The 26,727-nt window shown below is 43.5% G+C and overlaps 1 protein-coding gene across 2 annotated transcripts in view; it reads right to left on the bottom strand.

Annotated features, from left to right (window-relative positions):
* The window catches only part of Usp13 (ubiquitin specific peptidase 13), a 113,310-nt gene that overhangs the window by 41,832 nt on the left and 44,751 nt on the right, over positions 1-26,727 (bottom strand). For both annotated transcript variants that reach the window (XM_057756900.1, XM_057756901.1), the window contains 4 exons: positions 16,948-17,042; positions 8,633-8,820; positions 3,856-3,927; positions 3,457-3,550 (listed from right to left, as the gene is read on the bottom strand). In XM_057756900.1, the coding sequence (XP_057612883.1) occupies positions 3,457-3,550; positions 3,856-3,927; positions 8,633-8,820; positions 16,948-17,042 (449 nt within the window). The remainder of the gene's footprint in view (positions 1-3,456; positions 3,551-3,855; positions 3,928-8,632; positions 8,821-16,947; positions 17,043-26,727) is intronic.

The raw sequence follows: 26,727 nt of genomic DNA, 5'->3' as shown, positions 1-26,727 counted from the left end.
AATAAATAAATAAATAATTTTAAAAAAAAAGAAATATGGCTTACAGCTAAGACTCCCAGCAATAGTGGAGAGGGTGTCTGTACTGGCCTTCTCCTGTAATCAGATTGGTGACTACCCTAACTGTCATCATAGAGTTCATCCAGCAACTGATGAAAGCAGATGCAGAGATCCACAGCCAAACACCAAACTGAGTTCTGGAAATCCAATCAAAGAGAGGGAGAATATATGAATGGGGGCGGGGTGTCATGACAGGGAAATCTACAGAGACAGCTGAACCAAACTGGTGGGAACTCATAGAAACTCGTGAACTCTAGACTGACAGTTGTGGAGCCTGCATGGAACTGAACTAGGCCCTCTACATGTGGGTGACCGTTGTGTGGTGTGTTTGAGGGGCCCCTGGCAGTGGGACCAGGACCTATCCCTAGTGCATGAGCTAGCTTTGTGGAGCCCATTCCCTATGGTGGGATGCCTTGCTCAGCCCTGATGTAGGGAGGAAGGGTTTGGTCCTGCCTCAATGTGCCAGGCTTTGTCGACTACCCATAAGACGCCTTAGCCTTTCTGAGGAGTGGATGAAAGGTGGGTTGAGGGAAGGCAGGGTCAGGAGTAGAGCAGGAGGAGAGCTGGGAGGGGAAACTATGGTTGAAAGAAATAGCAATAACAAATAAAAAAAGAAATATGAGTTAATTTAAAATATAAGAGTAAGCTAGAAACAAGCCTAAGCTATTGGCCAACCATTTATAGTTAATAATAAGTTTCTATGTGGTTATTTGGGAACTTGCTGACAGGAAAGAAAGTCCACCTACTCAGCGACTCATTTAGGCCAGGCTGGCCTTAAGCTCACTATGTACCTTGAATTTATGATCCTCCTGCCTCCACCTCCTTTGTTGTCAGAACACGGTCCAGCGATGGAGTTGTGTGAGGAGAATTCTGAGTGCTTGCGAGAAAACTCCAAGAAAATAAGACAAGAATTTCATAACCTCAGCTTCTTCAAAACACAGAATTGTTCTTGGAATGTTTTCCTGTTCCTCCCAGGCATAGCAGGTGGGAGTGAGTCAACTTCAGATTACTCATTGCTGCTTGCTGTTGTTATTCAACTAAATGTCTGAATGATCCTTTATATGCCTCTATGGGAAAACGTTTTTGCGTCTTTGTGATCGTACACAGCTCGAACTCATGAGAACTTTACTCTTGTGATTTCTCTTAGCCCTCAGAGTATAAATTGTCTGATGCTCTGAATAAAGGTGGCTGTTGCCTCATCGGCTCCATTCTCCCAGGTCCTCTAGAACAACGACACTTAGTGATGGGATTACAGCCTTGCTCCACCACCATCACTCTACACAGGGCTTCGTGCATGTCAGCCAACACTCTACCAATTTAACACCCCAAACCCTTTAGGATTCTTTCTTCCAGACCACCACGTCCTGGTTCTACACAGCAGGGAAGTGTTTTCTAAGTCATCTAGACCAACAGTCACAAACCCAAATGCCAGGAGCACTAAATAGATCACAAGTCACAGAGATTAGTGTCATCTGGGAATCATGTCCTTCCTTGTACTAGAGGGCTGCCAGTGGCCTCTAGCTGCCATTAAGGGGCTAGGGAGTATATATCATGGATGAACCAAGAAACCACACTCAGCCTAATGTGGCCAGAGTGAGGCCAGTCATACCTCAGTCAGAGCAGGGGTTCCCACCTGCCTGCCTGGCTGAGAACAACTGGATCTGATGTGGAAGCACAGACGGGGCTAGAGCCTCTTGTTTGTGAGATGAATATATATTGTACTCTGGTAAACCTGAGCTACTTCTTCATCAGTGGCCAAGGACATCATGATAGCAGCAAAACTCAGTTTTATTTCCAGACACTGTTCACCTGAAGAGTTCACATCCCCTCAAATAAGGAGATTCTAAAAGTACAATAATGGTCATAAATGCACACAGATTTTACCAACGTTAGGACACAACTGAGGTACCCCAGCTGAAGCCATCTGAAGACTGTGGCTCGGTGATCTGCCTGCAGTTGCACAGCCCTGCATGACCAGGCTCCTCGTCTTCACCAGTCAAGGTGGCAGCCGTCCCCACAGAGTTCCCAAGACCCAACACAGACTAAACAGCATCCCAGAATAACGAGCTCAAAATGCAAGTGTGTTTTCATCAACCATCACTCCTTCCAAGTTTCATGGAAGCTAAAGAGAGATGTTTGGTGATCCCATAGCACAAACCTATCCCCCCGTGTGTCCCCAGTGAGGATCCCCGTGTGTCCCCAGTCAGGATCCCCGTGTGTCCCAGTGAGGATGCCCCGGGGTGTCCCAGTGAGGATCCCCGTGTGTCCCCAGTCAGGATCCCCGTGTGTCCCAGTGAGGATCCCCCATGTCCTGGAGGATTTGTAGCCATTATCTTGCAATGCTGGGTAACAAGACAACCTGAGAAGGTAAGCTCTGCCGATCCCACCCTCCTTGCCTCTCCTGGGCTCTCTAGGCAAAGCATCTACTCCCTCCCTACCCCCTTCCCAGCATACTTCCCTCTCTCCATCCAGACACCTCTGAGGATACACTGCCCTTCACGTCCTCCTTCCCTCCTTTGCCCACTCCCACCAGCAGCTGACTCCACATGGCCAACAAGGAATTCACTTTCCACGCCTGCTCTTAAATTACCATACTAGCTAAGGATAGCTGACCTAATTGGGGAGCATAGAGGTCAAACACTTGAGACCCAGCATGGAACAGGCTTGAGTACCACAGTGTACAAGAGAACATGAGGTACTCAGAAGAGACAATTCTAAGGGAAATGAAACTCTTTGGTAGAGCTGTCTGCAGATAGGACAGAGTTATAAGGATGCTGCTTCCCTGAGTCATTGCCCATGCTGGGGTTGACTGTCTTTGGGGAACCCACACTCCTGTCAGTCATTCCCCCATCTGTGTTCATCCAAGTACTCCCCAAGAAACTCATTGGTTCCCACCAGACTTAGGTTAACTGTTACTGTGGCCTGTTGCAAGTATCCTACCTCCAGGGAGTCCATGCTGCTCGCATCTCTCAAGAAAAAGTTACACAATGCTGGCCTACACGGGGAGACTCTTTGTAGAAGAAAGAAAAGGGAGCAGGAAGGGGGTGGGGAGGAGGAGATGGAGACATGGCAGGAGGGAGACAAGGGGACCTAGCAAAAACATCTGGAGTTTAAAGAAAGCACTGAGAGGCCCAGACTGGATAAGGAGAAGGTAGTTTGTAAGCTTCATGCCTCCAATCCCAGCTGTGCCTTAGGAAAATTATGAGTGAGGACACACATGTCACCCACGTGAGACCCAAGCCAGTGGTAACTGACACTGCTGTCTTTTCCTTACCTTGTTTTTAAAGAACACAGGGACAAGACCCCACTCACAGGTACCCTGACACAACACAGTAAACTCCCACTGCTGACCGAAGTTCCACCCACATACATGTTAACATGGCACACAGAAACACATACCTTGTGTTCCTCCTTCATCACTTGCTCAATGAGCTCGGACTTCACTGGAGGCTTCGAGTACTGACCAGAGAGGAGGCCGTGCCCCAATTTAGTCCTAGCCAGGAGAGAGACAAACAATGAAGAGGTCACTGCTGTTTCCCACAGAGATGGAAAGGTCACCCATGAGTCCTAGAGTGGCAGAGAACTGCTCTCTGTCCGGACTCCTCACAGACAGCTTGGCTCTAACCCCACTCTTCAAGTTTCCTCAGTAACTTTAACTTTATTAATCTCTTCTATAAAGGTAACACACGCCCATTTTAAATACAGGAAATAAAGAAGAAAAAGGAATTGCCTTCAACTCAGCAGCAGCCAATGCGAACACCCCGCCAGAAACATTAAAACACAACACTGGGCACTTACATCTGTGTGTTGAAGTCCTGGGTTGGATCTAACGGCGAGTAGTCGAATATCCTTGGGAGGTTTCCCACATACCTAGGAGACAACAGGACAGTCACCACGGAAATGGGACAACAGAAGCAAGCTGTCACTCTACAGACACTCAGCCGAGCAAAGGCTTTTCTGAGCTCCTCCCTCCACAGCAGACCAAATCCAGGATGGGTTTCCCCCTCCCTAGAGACTCTGTGAAGTGGCACCCCTCAGATGTGCCCGTCTCCCCACCTGAGACACAAGCTTAAGATTCCGAATCTCCTCAACAGACCCCCCACATCATTCTGACATGTCGGAAACCACGGCACCATAATCACTGCCTCAAAATAAAACGGCCTCCAGCAAATTGGGAGGTTAAGGCAAGAGGGTTCCGAGTCCAAAGACAGCCTGCTTGTGCTACATGGTAAGACACTGACCCACACACAACAGGTGAGGTTGCTGACAGCCTTCTTCAGCCAAAGTGAAGATCAGTACCCAAATGCTACAGCCGGCTCAGCTGTGGGCTTCCCTCCCAGTATTTCCTTCTCTAAAGTTTTTTGTTTGTTTTGTTTGTTTGTTTGTTGAGGTTTTTTTTTTTTTTTTTTTTTTTTGCCTGTGAACTTTGCTCTATCACTTTATTGGAAGTCCCCATCTTCCATAATGGCCCATTATGGACTAACATCAACAATAATCTGATTGTGAGATTTGGCCAGAAAGTCTATATTTTTTCATTTCCTCACAATGATGTTCTTCCCTTAACCCTGCCCATGCTTGTTGGTTAGAAATCTCTATTTGTACTTATTGAAGTCATGGCTAAGTCCTTCATCATGTTTCCCATGGCCCATCTTATACCATTTTAGCGAGCATTTGTAATTTCAAAATTACTGTAACAGCAGTGACAACTACCCTAACTGCCTTTCTTGAGGTAAAGCTCTCTAGAGAAAGGACTTCTGTGAGGCTGAGAAACTCTTCACTGCATCCCTGTGATCCAAGGGTTCATAACTGACATTATCCCATGAGAGAGATAAGAACTTGGGGTGTGGCTTTACTAGGTAGCACCCATGTCACCTAGGAGTGGGTAATGGGTGCCAGAATGTATACACATATGTGTGTGCAAGCACGCGTGCGCGCATACACACATACACACACAAAGCCTGGCTCCAAAGCTGAGTTCTGAGATTCTGCGGGAAGTCACTGCTTGACCTCTCTCTCTCTCTCTCTCTCTCTCTCTCTCTCTCTCTCTCTCTCTCTCTCTCTCCCCCTGAAGGCCACAATCCTGACAAAACAGTACTCGCCTTAACCCTGACATCTAAGGTTAACATGTAGTCGCTCCCTCCACCCCCACAGGTCATTTTCCAGTCACCGTCTCTGCTTTATGTTGTTGATTTGTTGTGAATTATTTGAGACGGGGTATGACTCTATAGCCCAGGCTAGCCTCTGTCTTCATGACGTTTACCCTTGCCCACTTTCTGATCTCATTTGAAGCTCTGTCCCATGTCCATGATGCTCTCTGGCTATTCACCACTCTCACCCCTGCTTCAAGACCAGGCCATCTGTTGTTTCTTTTCCAGACGCTTAATAAATAACTCTTCCTCAGGTCTGTTGAAAGCCCCTTGGCAGACTGGGCAAAAGGAAGGATGGCATCCCACCCTCCCAGCTCCCTGCTGACTGCTTAGCTTCTCAACCTCCATCGCTAGCTGGAATTACAGAGTTTATCTATATTCTTTGTTATTATCTGTGGCTCCGGATTCTGTACTAAAATGCAGTCTGTGAAAAGACAGAGCCTCTAGGCAGCACCTCAGTAAGAGTGTCTGACAAGGAGAATCACTTATTCACATCTATGAACTGGACAGACTCACGTCATCTGTAAACTTAAGGCACCAGGAAAAAAGAAGAGCCATACCTGTGTTAAACACTCTACAGGCAAATGACTGACCTTGACGATTATGGACAGTTAAAATGCAGCAGGCCAAAGTAAAATTATCTTAAGCTACTTTTAGTTCCTTTGAAAGTCATTCCTTACCCACCCACGTAATGTGTCTAACCTAACATACTAGAACTATTAAGCCCTTTAAAATGTATTCTTAGCAAACTACTAGTTTCTACAAATCCAAAAGCTAAAAGTGTCATCAGACAATATCTATAACTATGGCGAAGCTTCGTCTGCTTTGCTCGGACATGTCTGCCTGTGGTTGTCAATAATCCATCTGGTAAATACTCTGACTTATGACCTTCTTTGTTCTGTAACCAATGCTACAAAGTGACCAATCCACAGTGAGCACGTCTCTTTATTTGCGCATGGCACTCACATTTGACTCAAGCATAAGCTATCTCTATTTCTTTTGAGAACTCATTACACACTGAAATGTCATATCACCAATCGCAAAAATGACTACAAACAACCAAACAGGAAATGCACTAAAACACTTAAATGCCTGTCCCCAAAGGCCACATGTCGTTAAAGGCTGGTTCTCCAGCTTGTGGCATTACTGGGACGTGGTAGCACCTTTAAGAGGTGGGTCTTAGTGGGAAGAAGTTAGTCACGGGGAAGTCCCTTCAGGAGACGGTGGGACCTCTCCACACCACATAAAACACTCAGGAAATGAATGAGTCTCCTCCACCACACATTACTGCCACCATGGACTATGCCATCAAAGGCCCAAAGTAATGGTGCCAACTGGTCAAGAACAGAGAGAGGTTTAAATATTATATTCAAAATCCAAGCATGAGTTAAATGTTCATTAAAGAAAAAGTGTATGGTTAATAATTTGTCAAATTTCACAAGATAAAAAAAATTCCTAGATAATAAAGCACTAAAAATGCTGAAATTTGAAAGAGCACAAGTTTCTTCTATTATAATTTAAAATAAGTAATAACAATATGCCACCTTTCAGAAGAGCATTTGTAGCACAAATAATAAAAACCCAGAGACAGATATTGGGGTTCAAGCTGAATATCAGAAAAGCAAAGCAGACACAGCCCACTAGAGAGTTCTTACCGCTACCAAGGCTCAGACAAACAAAGGGGTGATCCTGTCCTCAGAATGAGTGCACTGCAATGCTCTCCACCAAACCCCACACAGCCCCGCTCTTGTCTTCTTGGCCTTCTAGACGTCTCTCCACCCAGACGCATCACTCCTGTCTCCGCCTCCCTAGTGCTGGGATTAAAGGTATGTGACTCCTAAGTGCTGGGAGCACCTTTGTGTGAGTTCTATTTCTCTTTTTAGAGAGATTCAATCTCCTGTAGGCCAGGGTGGCCTTGAGTCCTGGGATTAAAGGAGTGTGTCACCACTCCCTGGCTTCTAGTGGCTTAGCTCTGCACTCTGATCTTTAGACAAGCTTTATTCGTTAAAACATAAACAAAATATCACTACAGGTATTTTGCAAGCACTTCAGGAAGAAACCTTGGAGTATACATCATGTAAGACAAACTTATATTAACCCATACTCAAGAAATGACAAAAGACAGAAACATCCGTAAGAATTTATAAAAATAATAGGATTCATGTACATGCCTCTGAAAAAGTTCCCCAAGCTAGAACTTCAAACTTTCTGCCCCTCTCTCCCATCCCTCCCACTCATCTGTCAGTGGGGTGTGTATCCCCTCTGACCTTCTTCCCTTCCCCTTCCTGGGATAGAACACCTTCATAACTATGTTGATGCTTACCTACCGAATGTCTGTCTCTTACTCTTGAGTCTCTCTCTCTCTGTGTCTGTCTGTCTGTCTGTCTGTCTGTCTGTCTGTCTCTCTCTCTCTCTCACACACACACACATAACACAGCTAGTTCTTTACTGAAAAGTGGAAAAGTACATGTGGAAAATTGACAATATATTTTCAAAGGCAGAAAACAGCAATGAATGGCTAAGTACTGAGTTCTGAGAGGAAAGACTCTCCGACCAGACGAACAGTTAGTGAAGCACTGTGTAACCACTACAGCTCCATGTGGGAAAGATACCACCTTGTGCTGCTCCCAGCATGCTCTCTGCTGGTCAGTCTATCTCGACATGAATGTCCTCTTCCATACTTAACCCAGTGTGGAAACCTACCCACTCCAGAATCCTGGGCTGCAAGGCTTCTTGTCCTGAGCACAGCCCAATGCAGAAAACACCTACAGACACCTCAACTTGTGTGGGGAGGCACAGGGAAAAGAGGCCAGCAGAATTAGGAAGCACCCTAATTCGGTATGCCCAGAATGTCTACATTTCCAACTCAGGATAGAGGATAGCTATCATAAAAATAATTAATGGAACATATGCAATGCCACATATTAAATGTGGTGCTATCAAATCACTACACCAGTCTCTAGGAGCTTGATCGAGCCCCACCCTTTTCTGATGGCAGACCCACACCAAGTAGCCCAGGATTCCCAAGAACCACACTCCCAGTAACAAAAAATAATAACCTAAAATTCTCCACAAAATTCCCCTCTGGAGAACAGATGTCCCTAGCCCTCTACTGGCCCACCTAGAGAAATGATCAGGCAGGTGTCCTGTGAAGATGGATGGCTGACATATTCTTGGCATAGGTATGGTCTGAGAGCCACGATGACTGATTGTGAGGTGTTGCTCAATCTCCAAGCCCTCCTCTTCTCACCCCATCCTGTGATACTGGATGAGAGCTCTCATTGGGCCTCAGGATGAGAAGTCACACTCCCACCGCGATACAGCAGAATCACCAGAGCAAGAGCAATGGGTTTCCAAGCGCACAGAATAGACGGGCCCCCTAGGAGACCAGCAGCACAGTGGCCTGTCAGCAGCGGGGCCACACTTACGCTCTCTGGAACTCTGGGATGCTGAAGATGGCCTGCATGACAGAACTGAGGTAGCAACTGTTGCCCAGGTTCTTCAGGCCCGTGTACCCTGGTCCATACATGGGCTTCAGCTTAGACCCTGACTCTTGGATCACTTCCCACTCGCTGACTCTTGGCTTGATGTCATTGTCCCGGAGTCCATTCTCTGTCTGAGACATCATGAAAGAGAGAGCAAAGTAAAGGGCTTTAAATGGGTTCACGATCAAAACTTATGTCCATGAATTATTTCTAATGCAATGGTTATTTCTGCCATTTTCCTCTAATTATATGGGAGACATAAACAATCTACTTAAAAATATTGAGAGGCAATGATGATTACATGCAGGGGCCCATAGACGTGGATCCATTCCAGCAGAGTTTAAGCCCAGTCTTGCTCCTTCAAGATTATTGACGGGAGATTTAACTTAAAAGTGTGGCTACTAACAGAATATCTTGACCTAGGGTTGTGGTTACTTGGTGCTTTGGGTATTAAGATGGTAATCACTTTGTTTATTCCCTGTATCATAAAAAAAAAAAAGTCTTTTGCTTTCTTCCCCATTTTTACACTGGGGTATTTAAAGATCATTAGGAAAAAACACAGGTGGATTCAACATTTACTGGGTTGCAATCCCGGTACTATCCTGTGTCTCTGTGTTTCTTTCCTATCTCTGTTTTCTCTGACTGACATTTCTAACCCACACACCCCCTACCCTGGAACATATGAACCTGCTGAGGCTGGACCCTGACAGATGTCCCCCCAATGGGTGGCTATTACAGATGGCGCCCAGATGTGTGGCCCAGATGTGTATAAGGGAGAGCATGTTGGACACCACAGGTGTAGAAGCAAAAGATGAGCGCTCAAATAAGTTTAAGGTAAAAAGGCAATGATATCTATCGGAGTAAAATTGTATATAACTAGCTACAGGACAAGGAAATAGTATTCAGCTGTCTGCATATTTTCTTGAGTATATTTTGAAAGTTTGGAGAACTGGGATAGAGCAGAAACAAGGACAGAAATCTTAAGAATCCGTGATTTTTTAAATCTTCCTCCCCTACAATAGTGCCATAGTCATTATTTTCAAGCCATTCTTGGGTTCGGAGAAGTAAAAGTGGTGCACCTAGCCCACACTGCAGCTGACTTTGCAAGCAGCCGCTGCCACCACTAGCCCAGAAGACACCTGAGGGCCAAGATCCCCAGTTCTTGGCAGGACGGCCATGCTGAGAACGCAGCTAGCTGCTCCAGCCTAGCAGACAGCTGTGGGACACAGCCTCAGGGAATCGAGCGTATGAGAATGCTAAAGTAATAGGTAAAGCTGCCTTTTAGAAAGAAAGATCACATCTCTGATTATATTCAGATTTGTTCAGATACTGGTCCTTCGTATATTAAGGACTGGTTATACACTCTGCTTTACAGGAAAGGACAGTTGAAAATGTTCGTAAATCTCTCCAGACAAAACAATCAAGGCCCAGAGAGAAGAAGGGACTCAAGGTCTCCAGGAAGATGCTTCAGGTATGGTCTTCCAGGACTTCAAGCAGTATCCTGATAGGAGCGTAAGCCCAGGGGTGAGGAAGGAACTGGGATTAGGCTGAAGATGCAGGACAAGAAAACATTAGACTAACAAATGCAGATCTAAGAAAGAAGTCCAAGGGAATCCTCTCCAGGAGATGAGCAGAAGGGCCTGCCTCCGGCCCCAAGACAAATCTATGGGGTGATCCAGCAGTCTGTTCTCCTGCAAAGAAATCCATTTAGGATGAATGCAGAGTAACCCCGGATAGTGCAGGGCTCAATATCAGCTCTTGCATTTATACCATTTTAACTCCTGCAATGGGGATGCAAGCTCTCCACTGAGGTTATGGCCCTTTACCAGAAGGCACTGTGGGAATGTTACTGGAGAGAAGTAGCACCATTATGCAAGGGATCCTTGTTGCTCCTGGAGTCATTAACACTGATTTTGAAGGAGAAATCAAGGTTATGACTCACTCACCTAATGGGATTTCTGTGGTAAACAAAGGCAAGAGACTTGAACAATTAATTTCATTTCCTAAATGCAACCTAGAAATTGAGTTAAGGGAAGTAAGAGAAGAGATTCTGGATTTGGTTCATCCGATGCCTACTGGCTACAAGCCACAGGTCCACAGCAACCAGAACTTGCTTGGTTTATAAATGGACAAAGCTTTTCTGGTCTTCTGGATACTGATGTGGATACTTCTGTTATAACTACCAGTCAATGGCCTTCGGGGTGGCCTAAAACGGTGACTGTTGCACAGTTACAAGGGATTGGCCAAACTCAAAACCCTGAACAAAGCAGCAACGAGCCTTCCTGGAGAGATGGGGAAGGTCATGAAGGAACTTTCCAGGCACATGTTGTTCCTCGCTTACTGCAGATTTGTGGGGCATTATGACCTGAATGGGAGTATATTTATATTCCCCCAACACAGTTATTGCTAATCAAATGTTCCAGAAACGGTTATTGCTCAATCAAGGGCAGGGCAAGGATTGAGCCTATCACACCTAGCAGAGGCCTCCCAGGGCAGGATTAGGGTATTTCAGAAGAGGTCACTGCAAAGCCTTCACTCCATGCAGACCCAATTGTCTGGAAAAGTGACGAACCTATATGGGTAAATCAGCGTCCTCTAACAGAAGAGAAATTACAAGCTGCCCAGTGGTTAGTTCAGGAACAGTTGGATAATGGTCACATTATGCCCTCCAATTCCCCCTGGGATTCTCCTATTTTTGTAATTAAAATGAAATCAGGAAAATGGAGGTTGATACAAGATTTAAGAGAGGTTAATGAGACCATGCAGCCAATGAGAGCTTTACAACCTAGGTTGCCTTCTCCTACAGCTATACCAAAAGACACCTATAAGATTATTTTAGATTTAAATGATTGCTTTTATACCATCCTTCTGGTACCAGAAGACTGTCAAAGATTTGCATTTAGTATTCCATCAGTTAATTTCAAGGAGCCAATGAGAAGATATCATTGCAGCATCTTGCCTCAGGGTATGGCAAACAGTGCTACGCTATGCCAGAAAACTGTGGCTCAGCCTATACAAAATGTCAGGGATCAATTTCCACAAGTTTATATCATCCAATATATGGCTGATAACCTGCTTGCCCATAAAGAGGAAGGAGTTTTGCTTGAGACACATAGACAGCTTCAGCAGAGTCTTTCCCATGCAGTTGTTATCCCAGAGAAAGTGCAGAGGCATCCGCCTTTCCGGTATTTAGGTCATATGTTATACCATAAAGAAATTAAACATCAGAAATTGGAAATTAGGAAGGATAGCTTATAGACTCTGAATGATTCTCAAAGATTGTTAGGAAACATTCGGTGGCTGAGACCTTATTTAAAATTCCCTATGAGAGATCTTGAAGCACTAAGTAAAATTCTCAAGGGGAGCAGTATGACCCTAATTCCACCAGACGCATTACAGATGCCACTAGACAGGTATGGTGCAGGTGGGATATGCAATACAGAAACAGCAGGAACATTGTATTAATTATGATTATGATTATATTAATTGGTAAACATGTATATTGTCTACAAAACTTACTCCCACAGCAGTACTATGGCAAAAATTGTCCTCTTTTATGGACACACAATCCCGTTTCACCAGTCGTGGTATTTGACCCTTATTTTGAAACAGTAGCTTGTTCAGTACAGAAAAGCCAGATGGAATCTAGACGATAATATTTTGGTGGGGAACCTAATGGGATCAATGCTCCTTACACTAAGCAACAGAATGATTGGCTATTTCAAAATAATGCTTCTTGGGCAATTGCATTTGCTCAATTTGTAGGCTAAATTGACAATTTTTTCCCAGCTGATCGATTGCTGCAATTCACATAACTACATTTCTCTATTTTCAAAAAAAAAAAAAAAAAAAAAGTTGCATTGAACAATCCCTTGAAGGACGCTGTGTTAATTTTACAGATGGGTCTTCCATGGAAGAGCAGCATATGTTGTTGATGGTAAGGGATATGCAGTGCAGACAGATCCAGCCTCAGCTCTCATAGTCGAGCTGTGAGATGCTGCTGTAGGATTACAGCTTTTTGCAGATAAGGCATTGAACTTTTATACTGACAGTCAGTACATTTTTAAAGTTCTTCAGATAATAGAAACAGTTTCAGGGATTAGGACTAGTAATAATCAGGTTAAGATGCTATTCCAGCAAATCCAAGATGCCATCATGTAAGAGCACATTCAAATCTTCCTGGTCCATTGTCTGAGGTAATGATGTATCTCAGGTTGAACTTTCTTAGCAATCACATGCTATACGTCATCAAAATAAAGTTTAAGAAAACAATTTGGATTAATAAGAGAAATTGCTCACCAGATTGTTAATATGATATATGCCAAAAATATTTACCTATACCTCATCTGGGAGTAAATCCTCAAGGCTTGCTTCCTAATCATTTGTGGCAAATGGATATTACTCATATTGCAGAATTTGGCAAATTAAGATGTGTGCGTGTGATAATTGATACACATCCAGGTTTCTTAACAGCCTCTGCAGAGACTGAAGAAGCCACTAAGCATGTAATAACTCGCTGCTTAAAGTGTTTTTCATATACAGAAATTCCTAAAATTGTAAAGACAGATAATGGGTCTAGGTATTTTAGTAAAGCATTTCAGCAACTTTGTTCCCAAGGGGATTTTGAACACAAAACAGGTATTCCTTATAATCCTCAAGGACAAGGAATTGTGGAGCATGCCCATGGTTTCTTGAAAACACTTCTAAAGATAAAAACAGGCAAATTATACCCTCAGTCGCCACATAATGCCTTAAACCATGGCTTTTTACTCTAAACATCTTGAATGTGAGCAGTCTGCTGCAGATAGATTCTGTCATGATGGCACCAGAGTGACTGTCGCTAAAACAAAATGGAAAGACCCTTGCAATGCATTATGGAAAGGACCCGACCCTGTTTCATTATGGGGTGGAAGGCATGTCTGTGTTTTTCTCACAGGAGAATAAGGCATGATGGCTTTCTGAATATCTGGTCCAGTATGTGCATCAGAAGGATGCCAGCTCTGATGACATCGTAGCCACTGGTGCTCCGACAGAAGGGTCTGAGTGAAACTGCTTAGCCTGCCTTCCTGACCCTCTAATGTCATGCTGCAGTCTGAGAAAGGAAGGGAGATCATAGTGATAGCTGGTAATTCCTAGCTTCTTGGAGGATCTACTGCACAAACTTCTAGACTTTAATGAATCCTATTGATTTTGTAGCCAGCCCAAGAATGTTGATTGAATATTTGACAATTTATCCATACTACATCTTGGTACACACAACTCATTTTGCCAGTATGGTGCTCAATCTGCTGTTGAAATAAAGGACCTAAGAACTGAGACCTCAGAAAGTTTCCCCTCTGGCAGAAAGAGACTTGCTAAAGCAATGGAACACTATTATGGAGCAAAGAGTGACTGAAGTCCCTCTTCAGAGATGAGGAGAAATGGCATAAAAGTTTTTGCTGGTATGCAGAGACTGGAACAGTTCCAACTTTCTTTGAAAGTTAAAAGCAGCAACACAATTGGACTATAGAAAAGGGAAAATATTACTCACTCATCATAGAAACATTTCCTTGTCTTTTGATTAGAACAGATTTAAGAGAATAGTGATTTGACAAATTGTGCATTTATTGTTAATTTTCATATTAGAATTATGGTATTGACCTGTTAATGTTTGTTAACTACTTCGGTTCACTACTGAGATGTTAATGATTAGAAAAAGGTTAGAGTTTGTCTGAGAAAAAATTGAACATAATGCCAACAAGTCATTAGATTAGATATATTTATAGACACCAATTTGGATTTTGACGCAGCTAAAAACTATTAAAGACATCCTAGGCCAATTTCAAAAGCTAACCCATCTTGGTCATTCTTCAATCCTTTATTAGGAAATATTGTGGCCATAGGAGCATGTATACCACAAAGCATTATCTGCTTACATATGGTCATCTAGTTATCTGTGAATTCTCTCCATGGAAAGTTGGCTCAGAGGTACACAGCACCTAGCTGTGTACCCTCCCTTAAACATTTATTTATGGATGTTGGCAGTCAATGATGAATAAGATTTTTCCCCTCTATGATGTACTGATGACAGGTAAGTCAGGAAAGTGGAAGAAGGCCACCTAAGCCAGGCACAGTCATCTGTCCTGTTGCAGAAAGCATGGGCTTTATTAAATAAATTAAAGAGGGAGGAATATGTGGGGGTCCGTAGAAGTAGATCCATTCCACCCTGACTAGTAGATCCATTCCACCCTGACTAAAGGTCAGAGAGTTCAGGCCTATTCTTGTTCCTTAAGATTATTGACAGAGATTTAACCTAAGGTATGGCTACTAACAAAGATATTTTGACCTAGGGTGTGGTTATTTGGTGTTTGGAGTATTAAGATGGCAATCACTTTGTTTGTTCTTGTATCATGATAAAAAAAAATCTTTTGCTTTCGTCCTTGTTTTTGGATTGGAGTATTTAAAGATCATAAGAAATAAATACAGGTAAATTAAGCATTCACTGGGTTGCCTGCCTAGTACTAACCTGTGTCTCTGTATGTCTTTTGTGTCTCTGTTTATTCTGCCTAACATTTCTAACCCACATGCCCCTACCTTGCAGCGTATGAGCCCATCAAGGCTGGACCCCAACAGCTGTCTCCTCAACATGTGGCTATAACAACTATAAAAGAATGTAAATGTATTTAATGCCACAAAACAGTATATTTAAAATTATCTAATATATATATATATATCTCCAAAATTTTGAACATGAAAAAGTTTTGATTTTCTTGTTTTGGTTTGGTTTGGTTTGATTTGATTTGATTTGTTTGTCCATGAAAGAGAGAGAACAAGAAGAAAAGAGACAAGAAACATATGAAAAAGAGAAGTCAACACAACAAGGATGCAGCTCAAACATTGCAGAGCACGAATGAAGTCCTGGGTTCCATCCCCAGCACTGTGGCAGAATATTATTTTAAGATGTGTTACATATTTATGCTGGGGAACACCTGTTTAATGATGCAAAACGTGTTGCGTTCTTTTGTGTTACATTTGTTTAACTCTGTGAAGTTGCGTTACTTTGTCTATCTAAGACACTATATTGGTCTAAGAAAGAGCTGAACAGCCAATAGCAAAGCAGGAGAAAGGATAGGCAGTTCTGGCAGGGAGAGAGAATATACAGGAGGAGAAATCTGAAGACAGGGGATGAAAGAGTAAGAAAAGAAGAGGCCAGCCACCCAGTCACACAGACAGACAAACAGTAAGAAGTAAAGAAAACATATACAAAAATAGAGAAAGATAAAATCCCAGAAGCAAAAGATAAACAGGATCATTTAAGTTAAGAAAATTTGGCTAGAAATAAGCCAAGCTAAGGCTGAGTATTCTTAAGAAAGAAAAAGACTCCATGCAAGTATTTATTTGGTAGCTGGGTGGCGGGCCTCCCAAAAAAAGCCAAAAGAGTATAGAATAAAAAAAACAACCACTACACAGCACCACATAGCCTGGGCATGGTGAACACTTGTAATCCCCGAACTCACGAAGTGAGGCAGGAAGATCAGAAGTTCAAGGACATTTTCAGCTATATAGCCCAGGCTACATAAGATGCTCACACAAACTAAAAGCAAACAAACAAAACTCAGGTATCAAGATAAGGGAACAACACAGGAACTACAGTAAACAAAAAGGCAAAAAAGGGAGAGAGGAAGGTGAACAAACCCAGTGAGGCTTCCGAGCACCTGAGAGAGGAAGGAAACGAAAGGGTGAGTAAGTGAAAAGATGGGTACGAAAGAGAAAGAGCCGAACTTCATGAGAGCATACAGACAGAGCGCTGGCCTGGGAGAGAGAGAATACAGTCTCACACTGAAACGGGCCTCACAGGCAAAACTAACCCATCACCAAGTTGAATCAATCAGTGAAACAAAGCTTCAACCGTTTTACGCCAGCCACTACCCAGCAGCCCTCATTCCCTTTGGGAAAATAATTAAAGTAAGAAAGTCACATATTATTTTAAAGGTCATCATCTAGTACTTTCTCTCTTTAGTGAAAAAAATAGAGATTTATGCATCTAAAATAAAATTTTTGTGAGTAAACCCCAAATAACCCATAACATGATAAACAACAAAATTCTAAGTTGGTAACCCAAATAAAATGCTAATAAACTAAATTTAGCAAACTAATGAAACAAATAAAACTAAATATACGAAGATGCATATTAGTAGAATTCTATATTAAATAAATTAAAAATCACCCCCCGCCCACCATAGACACAGCATAGAATTAGAGACAAAAGATGTTCTCACCCCATTCGTATGAAGCATGTCAATCCCGAAGTGTGCTAAGTGTTTGGCCAAATGAGGATCCAAAACAGGTCCCTCTTCTTGAAAAGAATAAACATCTGGAGGACAAAGAGAAAACAGAACTCAGGTCTGTACATGACGTCCATGCAACACTACAGAAGGACTGGTTGTACCGAAGAGCAGACCACAAGAAACAGACATAATGAATACACATACCTTACAAACACAATCAGTTCCTTAGGAAGTCTCAGAGACTTAAGGGAAAAAGCAAAGTGTAAGGAAAACAGCTGAAGGTAAGATAACATAAAATGAGATAAACATGAATACCTCACTTTTGGGCTTTGTAGCTAATACCCATAAGGGCATAATTCTAAGGTTGGGAAGCAGAGAGAAAGGGGGTGGAGGAGAGAGTGACAGCCATCTGCCAGGGCAGAAGACCCATGGAGTAGACCGGGGGTATAAAGGCCCCAAAGTGCAGCTGGACGGTGAGAAATGGTCATACACTCTATGTTTGGGGCCCTGTGACTCTCTTTTCCCTTCGCTCTCCTCCTCTGCCGTAGTGTCTGTCATCCACAGAACTAGGGAGAGATAGAAGTGAGAATGCCCGCCACGCAGCTTCCCAAGACGCACTCACCCAACAGCCCACATGCTCACCCTGTGACTCACACCAGAACTGAGGTGGGCAACATGACACTACCGAAGTGAAGGATGTGCTCACTCATGGTGTGCGCTCCAGACTGAAGAGATGCAGATGCGTTCACTCCGAGACCTAGGACCTGGGAATGGGCACCTGCTGATCCAAAGGCCCCACACCTATTCTGAGGAGGCACGTGACTGAGGAAGTCTCAAATACTATTCCCCTGTGGCAAATTGGTACTGGAGGGCAATGTCTAGCCTTGAGATATTAATATCCTATTATGTTAGTTAATATTAATATAATGCTTTGGGTGAAACTGCATCAAATGCACAGGCCCTAGACCAGGAGTCTGGGCCTCCTTGGAGATGAAGACTCTGGGCCCCACCCCAGACTTATCCAATCAGATTCCGTGTTATCAATAAGAGCCCAGAGACACAAAGTTTCAGAAGCACTATCGAGCCCTGTGTCCTGAGAGAGTGAAGGAAGAAGAGGGATACCCATTTCCTGTTTCCCATGGAGAACCTAATAAAGGCTAAAGGATTTTGCCCTCACACTTCACATGTGGTCTAGTGTCTCCCTCCTGCCCCATCCCCTTCCTTCTATCTCAGTATATCCAAGATATCTCAGGATATGGATGGTAAAGTGTAATCCAGGCACATTCTAGGAACAGAGACCACAAACCACAGTCTCTTTCCTCCTAAATTTGAAAAATATAACGTTATAAGAAAAAATAGACACAAAGACATCATTCCGTACTGCCTACGGAGTTTTCTACTCCTTGGGACACTGTGGCAGATGGACAGAGGGATACTATGTAGACGCCATGATGCTGGGGTGATCCTCTGACCTCCATCAAGGTAGGTGCCAACGAAGGAAGCTGGCTTTCCTGCCACAGATAGACTGGTCGTTGTAGAGATTTCTCTCCTACACTTTATATTATGGTAGCAGCCTTCACTGGAGCCTGCTTTACTATCATTCAAGTGTTCCCAAAAGCAAAATCAAACAATGAAATCCCCAACTCAGTGAAGGCAGTTTCCAGAGACTAGGGGCCTATGGATCCTGAGATGCAACAGAGACTGCCTCTATATGAAAGGCAAAAGGTTCACCTAGGAAGACTTGATCACAAAGACGGAAGTCGAGGAAGAGTGTTAAAGACCCACGAAGGAAGCAAAGGGTTCTAGAGAAGAGGTAAAAACAACAAGTTTCCAAAAGGCTAAAGTTTTTAAATGCTTTCTGAACTAACAATTTAAAGCAAACATTAATATTTTTTTAAATATTTATTTATTTATTATGTATACAATATTCTGTCTGTATGTCTGCAGGCCAGAAGAGGGCACCAGACCTCATTCCAGATGGTTGTGAGCCACCATGTGGTTGCCGGGAATTGAACTCAGGACCTTTGGAAGAGCAGGCAATGCTCTTAGCCCCTGAGCCACCTCTCCAGCCCAACATTAATATTTTTAATCAGTGAGTGAGAAGAGCTAGAGAAATCCCAAACACTTGCAGATGTAAGAATGAGCCCTATGGAACCTCTGCTCTGCTCTCTTCAATGGCGAGACAGTTTTGAAGGCTTAAGTCATAGCTCTCAGAAGATAAAGACACTCCTAGATTCGCTCCCCAGTGACAATGCCTGGGACCCTGAAATAAGCAGAAATCACACACACTGCTCCCAACTGTTCTTCACCTACTAAGTTTTCTTACATTAAGAAAATACCATTTCCTACCTTAGGTGACTAAATGTCTAAAGATGCCACATGATGTGATCAAACATGATAGTCATTTCTTATGCCAATAACAAAAACAATTTAGGGAGTTCAATAGCAGAAACTGACAATGAACTTGCTCCTCCTGTGGCAATGGCGATGTTATACAAGCGGCACATAGTGCGTTCAGATATGGTGCTGCCTTCTGTGTTTTCATTGGAAAACTCACGTAATCTCCCAGTTCAGCTAGCAAAACTATCTTGGAACTATCACAGCATATAACTGTGGCTGATCAGGATGCTTCCACACACCCTGCCGTGACCTAGAACCTGATCCAGAAGCCACAGGGATAAAATCCAGGGAGAGGCTCCTGGGACAGTCGAGACAGCACCCAGTATCAGCTGGTTGGTGACTCTCCAGGTTCCAGTTCAATGATGATAAGCCAGAGGTTTCAATCCACACAAAAGATAAAGGAGAAGGCTAGAGTAGGAATGCCCCATGCAGGTGAGAAGCATGTTATAAAGTAAGTTCAAAAGAGAGTGAAGGAGCAGGCTGGTTGCAGAAATGGACACTGGAACTGAGGTGTGAAGCAAGAAAGGGATCTGCAAGAAATAAGCAAAATAATATTCATGTGTCATCTGAATAGAAAGATTTATTTGACTTTTCCATTCCATTTTCTCATATTGATTGTAGTATTTTAATTGAAAAATACACACATGGGCTGGAGGTGTCTCTCAGTTGGTAGCATGCTTATCCAGCCTGCACAAAGTCTTAAGTTCATTCCCCAGCACTGAATAAACCAGTCCTAGCGACACATACCTATAATCACAGCATTTGGGGGGAAGCAGTAGAAAGAGGCATCAGGAATTCAAAGTCATCCTTAGCTACATAGGAAGTTTGAGGCCAGCTCAGGTTATGTGAGACTCTGTTTTGTTTTGGTTTTAAGTTTATAATTTCCACAACTTAAAACAATTATCTTACGTAGTATGTTCTTAGGATTCACAGACCTCTTGTCAAACTTGTTCAGCCACATTGATTAACTCACTCATTCATTATAGTCAACAAGCACACTTGAATACAAAATACTCAGAGATATGAAGGTACAATGTTGGGAAAGATAAGCAGGGCCCTTGCTCTTGTGAATTTAAAGACTAATGTCCCAAACAGTCTCGGAAGTAAGGCTAGACTGTGGAGAAGGACCACAGACACCATCTTTGAGAAGGTCTATGTGTGTGGCCCATGTTCTTAACCTTAAGTAAGCTCTCGTGCTTCTCGGGAAGGAACAACCAAGGATTTGGGCCCCCAGCTTGAGAGAAACGCAGAGACACTGTCAGCCACCAGGGAGAACAATGAAAGGCTGAGAAAATGCATGCTGGTCCACAGAGCCACACCTCTCATCGAGAGCTACCTGTGTCCACAGGCCACCTACCATCCGCAGGAAAGAGAAATGAGACGCAGAGCTAGCAACTGCACTAGAAAAATAAACACAGAATGAATGCACCCACAACGCGTGGCCATCCCCAGGACATTGCAAAGCCTACACCGGAGTCAGGAGAGGAGGCCTGCTGAGACTAAGACATCAATTAGTACAAATAAGGAACATCATTCCTCGATTTGTTCATTGCACAAATCCTTACCAAGCGACTACTATGCCCAGGGAGCTATAAAAGAGGGTGGGGTTAGAGGTCAAGAAGATGGTGTCCAGGCTCCATTATCTCCGGTTACCTCCACTAACCTAACTGCCACAAGGTTTTGTGAAGGCTCCACTGGGAAACAGCACGCAGTGCTGCCGGCTCATGAGAAGAGGACAAGCCGGGATAACGATGATATGAAGTAATGCAAGCCTTGATGCCAACTCTGCAGGCCGTGAGAAACAGAAGGGAGCTTATGTCCAGGTCAGGGATGAAAAAAGCCAGAGAGGGAAGGCCAAAGTGAGGGGAGCCATGCAGCTGGCACACCCAGTGACTTGGGCATCTGGACCATCCGTGTGAAGTAATCCCAGTACAGAAGAGCCAGGTAAACAAGCTGCGTGCCGTGCGTGAGGAGACTGATACAACCCTCTCCCACCTCCAGGTCACCTTACTCCCTTCCTAAGAAGAACTCCCCTGGCTCCTCCCACACAGGAGAGCTTGGTTTGTTTGTGTGGTAATCTAGTTCTTGTTTTGTTTGTGTTGTACCCATGGGGACCCAGAGTGGAACTGGATACGGGGTCCATTCTTATGAAATGTGCCATCATCTTTGGCCTAGCCTGGCCAGGTCAGGGATTCTTGGGAAAACAAAATTCTAAGCAGAGGTCTTAAGAATGAAGAGGGTCTCATTGAGCAGGTACAATGTCACAGGGAAAGGAACCAGGGTGGGCAGACCAGGATACCGCTGGATATTTGAATGCACAACCTTAGATTCCATGTCCACCAAGCAATCTGCTAAATATAATTCGGCTCCCACAGGGAAAGAATGTACTGGTTGAGTTGACATAAACAGCCCACAGATTTGCAGTAGTGGTTCTCATTATAACCTAAAAGAAACAGATGTCCTGACTTTGAGACTTAGTCTTCTTCACAAACTAGCCTGAGGGATCTACTGAGTTGAGAAAACCATTCTTCAGTCGCCCCGCCCCCAGCAGAACTACCTGCCTCACAGTGTATCCCATACCCCATATAGGAGGCACCCTGTCCTCCACGCCACAACATCCTAAAGGCTCATGACTGAACCCTGAAGGAAACTTACATTGCTAGGAATTGATTTGGCTTGTAAAGCAGTAGAAAGTTGCAGCTAACCATCTATATAAAAAGATGTAAGAGAAAACCACCTATTAAAAAGATGTAAGGGAGCAAGCATTGCTGCAACCCACAAACAGGAAATAAGTGTGAGACCGAACAGAGACTTTATGGAAACCAACACCATACAGCAGTGGTTCTCAAACTTCCCGACGCTGTGACCCTTTAATACAGTTCCTCATACTGTGGTGACCCCCCAACCATAAAATTATTTCACTGCTACTTCACAACTGCAATTGTGATACTGTTATGAACTGTAATGTAATATCTGTTGCCGGATGGTCTTAGACGACCCCTGTAAAAGGATCTTTCAAGCCCCCAAGGAGCTCACAGCCCACAGGTTGAGAACTGCTGCCATACAATAAACACAAGAAAGCAAGGCCGATCCTTTTCCCAAAGTATGAATTCAGAAAGTCTCCCGTACAGCACACAAGCACCTGGCTGCACTACCCAGGTTTGGACTCTCCATGAAAGACTTGAGAGCATGTATCCCAGTGACCCCCGCTGTCTTGTAAGACCAGCCCTCAAAGCTCTTCACCTTAACAATAGCTACAACAGATAAAAATAGGAGGAGTCCATAACACCTAATAAAAATACCTGCACAGGTGCTGACAGAAAAGACCTTGGATGCGACATGTGGCAGTCTATTTCTATAATGGTAGACTTAAGAGGATCACAAGTTCAGGGCTTCCTGGGTTACAGAGTGAGTTCATGACCAGCCTGGGCTATATTACATCAAGTAATATATGATATATAATGGAATATGATATAATAATGTTTATAAATATATTATATTATGTATCTTAAAGGAAAAAAAGGATAGTCAAAAATTTTTCAGAAAAAAAACAACACAAATAGCCAAGAATATAATGAAAAGTTACATGCGTGATATATGCTTATAATCCCAACACTCAAATTTAGAGGCAGGATCATCAGGAGTTCAAGGTTTGTAAGGATAAAAAAAAAAAAAACTCAAATGAAGAATATAATGAAAACTGTTCAACCTCAATAGAAAAGCAAATTCAAGTTAAATGACAGATCAGTAAAGGTTTTAATAACACCCAAAAGTTGTGGGAGATTTGTACACTGTGTGAAAATGTATTGCTGTGATTGGTGTAACAAAATAATGAATGGCCAATAGCTAGGAAGAGGTTAGGCAGGACTTCCGGGCACAAAGAGGACTCTGGGAAGAAGAAAGTCAGAGACTTGAGGAGACCCAAACAAAGAAAGCAGGATGGGCAGTACACGACAGAACACAGATTAATAGAAATTGGTTAATTCAAGTTATAAGAGATAGTTAAAAACAAGTCTAAGCTAAGGCCAAGCTTTTATAATTAAAGTCTCCTTGTTATGATTTGGGAGCTGGCTGGTAGGACAGAGAAAGACTCATTACACAACAAATCCAGGATTTGTTGGAAGGGGTGCGAGAAATGATGTCACTCTAGTGACAACTTTACTGTGACTGAAATGATGACAACTTAAATAGAGAAACTTGGGGCTGGGAAGATGCCCTAGCCAGCATAAGGAGCTGAGTTTGATCCTCAAACGCATGTAAGAAAGCCAAACATGGTGGCACGGAGTTGTAACCCAGCAATGAAGAGGAGAAGTAGGCAGATGGCTGAGATCACTGGCCAGTAGCCTGGCCCAATCAGCATGCTCCAGGTCCAAAAGGGGCCAATGGAGCCTAAAGTACCGCACTCAAGGATGTCCTCTGGTCTCAACACACATGTACACATATACACATTGTATCTGGACACATGAACACACACACTAATAAATGTAAAGATACATAGGAAAAAAGAATTAACCTGTGTTATTTATGACAGACCCACTTAAATAGAAGCTAATTATTTAAATACTTATTTACCTAATGTGCTTAAGATTTTGTATAGAATCCAAAGACAAATGAGGCATAAGCCTTACTTCAAACTATTAGTGTCTGTGTTCTGTTTTACACAGGGCCAAGGAAGAATTAGGGTCACTCCAGGGTGGATTTGAACTTAGCAGAGCAGCAGGGGTGCCAGTTTCTGGTGAACTGACTGCCCATTGCTTCACAAACGGCCTTTTCTGTTGTTGTACAATTTACACCCTAGCCTTAGCAATTTCTGGACACCAACACCTCTAATCTGGAGTCGCATGAAGGAACCAAATGCCCAAGCAATTCTCAGTCTCGATTTTCCAAGTCCTCTCATAGCTAAGTTTTGCATAGGCCTTGAACCCTTCAGGAAGAACTCAGATGAGATTCAAACACCTCAAACAAACGGTATCGGTAATAAAGGTAACATCACAAAAGGCAGTTCAAAGCCTAGGCGCTAACACTCCGGAATCCAGGGCAGATGCGATGCTCTGCGGGATCTCCGCTACGTATGAGAATTGTAAATCCCCACATTTGCAGACAGGCGAAGCTGGCAGTGTATTAGCCCCCTTGGTCAATACTGTGATGAACATCTGACAAAGGTGGCTTAAGGAAGAAAGGGTTTAACTCACAGTTTGAGGGGACTGTTCCATTCGGGTGAGGGAGTCATGGAGGCAGGACTGTGAGGCAGCTGGTCACGTGGCATCCACAGTCAGGAAGCAGACAGGGATGAACCCTGCTGCTCAACCTGTTTCTCCCTGTTCTGTGCTTTGGAACCCATAGGGTGGTCCCATTTAGGGGACACCCTTCACAAGCATGTCATAGGTGATTTTATGGCTTGTCAAATTGATGAGAGAAACCATCACAGTCAGGCTGTCTTGAGAACTGGGTTTCTTACACACTGCTCCTTACTGACTAGTTTTATGTCAACTTGACGCAAGCTCGAGTCCTCAGAGAGGAAGAAACCTCAGTTGAGAAAATGCCTGCATAAGATCAGGCTGCAGGCAAGTCTTTCGGACATTTTCACAAATGGTGTCATCCCTGGGCTGGTGGTCCTGGGTTCAATTAGAAAACAGGCTAAGTAGGCCATGAGAAGCAAGCCAGTAAACAGCACCCCTCCATGGCCTCTGAATCAGCTCCTGCCTCCAGGTTCCTGTACTGTTTTGAGTTCCTGTTCTGACTTCCTTCAATGATAAACAATGTGCTTTTGGTCATGGTGTTTCATCGCAGTCCTAAGACATGGCTCTATAAAACACTGCCCAAGATGGCACAGAACATAGGAAAATCTAAACTGCAATGTTCTCTTCTTGTAGTAATTGCTTTAATTAGTAATGACAAAATACCATGACCAAGACAACTTATAGAAGGAAGAGTTTATTTGGACTTATGGTTCCAGAGGGCTAATCTATAATGGTGGGGAGATGTGGCAACAGGTGTGCAGACCAGAAAACCGAGAGATCACACCTCAGCCTAAAAGGAGAAGCTAAGAGTGGCCTGCAAGGCTATATAAACTCTCAAAGCCCACCGCCAATGACATACTTCCTCTCGCAAGACTTCATGTTCTAAAAGTTCCATAACCTCCCGGAAAACAGTGCCAGCATCAGAGGACAAGTGTTTCCATTCATGATCCTACGGGAGACATTTCTCATCCAAGCCATCATGAATTCCTGCACTGCAAACCTTTCTGTAACCCCCAAAATGACACAGAAATGGCTTTCTGCATCAGGTACCCCCATTATTGGGTCTTCATTACCCATCAAGCAGCACTGTTAGTGCTGGCCATCACCTGTCAGTATTCTTGCAGTGCTGACCTCCAGTGCAGAGCCTGAATTCCTCTTTAAATCCCAGAATGCTCAGAATGAGACTTGATTTACAAAGCATTCGCTTGGCTGGAAAATGTTTCGCACCTGCAACTCACACCCTTGCAAGCACTTATCTTTAATGAGTTCAAGTAATTCCTTGATGAGAATGGCAAGTCTGAGGCCAGCCTAAACTACACAGTGAATCTGAGGGCTTCCAGATGTACAGTGAGACTATCTCAAAACACCAATAATAATAATAATTCCATGAAATCTGAAAGCAGCAAAATTCTTCAAAACGTGAAACCAAAGAATCCTAACAAGACCTAACTGCTAGCTCTCAACTGTAAAATGAACGGAAACTAAGCTCATAGGAGAACAATGGTGAGACCTGAAGACCAACCCTGAATAGGAAGACTTTGACCAATCAACTCTGAGGCAGGCTAAGTCCATCACAGGTCATTACAAGAGGAAAGAGAGAAGATGGGTGTCTTTAGTCTTCTACGGTCATCATCACAACTTAAAGCAGAGAAGGAACAGACACCAAAGTTGAAGAGATGGAGACACTAGGGTTGGGGGCTGCTCTAGATATGAGATCAAAAATTGTTTCCATGACAACAAGAAGACAGGTCCTCGTGACCACTGTTCAGTGTTGTGTCTTGACCTGGTATTACTTCCCTTTTCCATCGCAAAATGGCGGGAGGAATGAATGAGGTGCACAGATGTGGTTGAAAGGTACAGAAGATGGCTTGAGAGCAGAGAGAAAGCATGGCTGGTTGTGCATGCAGCAAGCTGAACCCTCTGAAGATATGAGAATCATCATTGCTGGGGCTCATAGCACAGGAAACTTCACTTGTCTGATTTATTTTCACATTTCTTCCTATCTATCTACCTACCTATATATCATCTATCTATATCTAGTTTGTGTGCGTGTACACATGCATTCGTGTGCACATACGCACACGCACTTGCGTGGCACAGAAAACATATGGAGATCAGAGAACAACATGTG

This window comes from Chionomys nivalis, chromosome 24, assembly GCF_950005125.1.
Source record: "Chionomys nivalis chromosome 24, mChiNiv1.1, whole genome shotgun sequence".
Taxonomy (NCBI): Eukaryota; Metazoa; Chordata; class Mammalia; order Rodentia; family Cricetidae; genus Chionomys; species Chionomys nivalis.
This window is presented reverse-complemented; position numbering and strand designations above follow the sequence as displayed.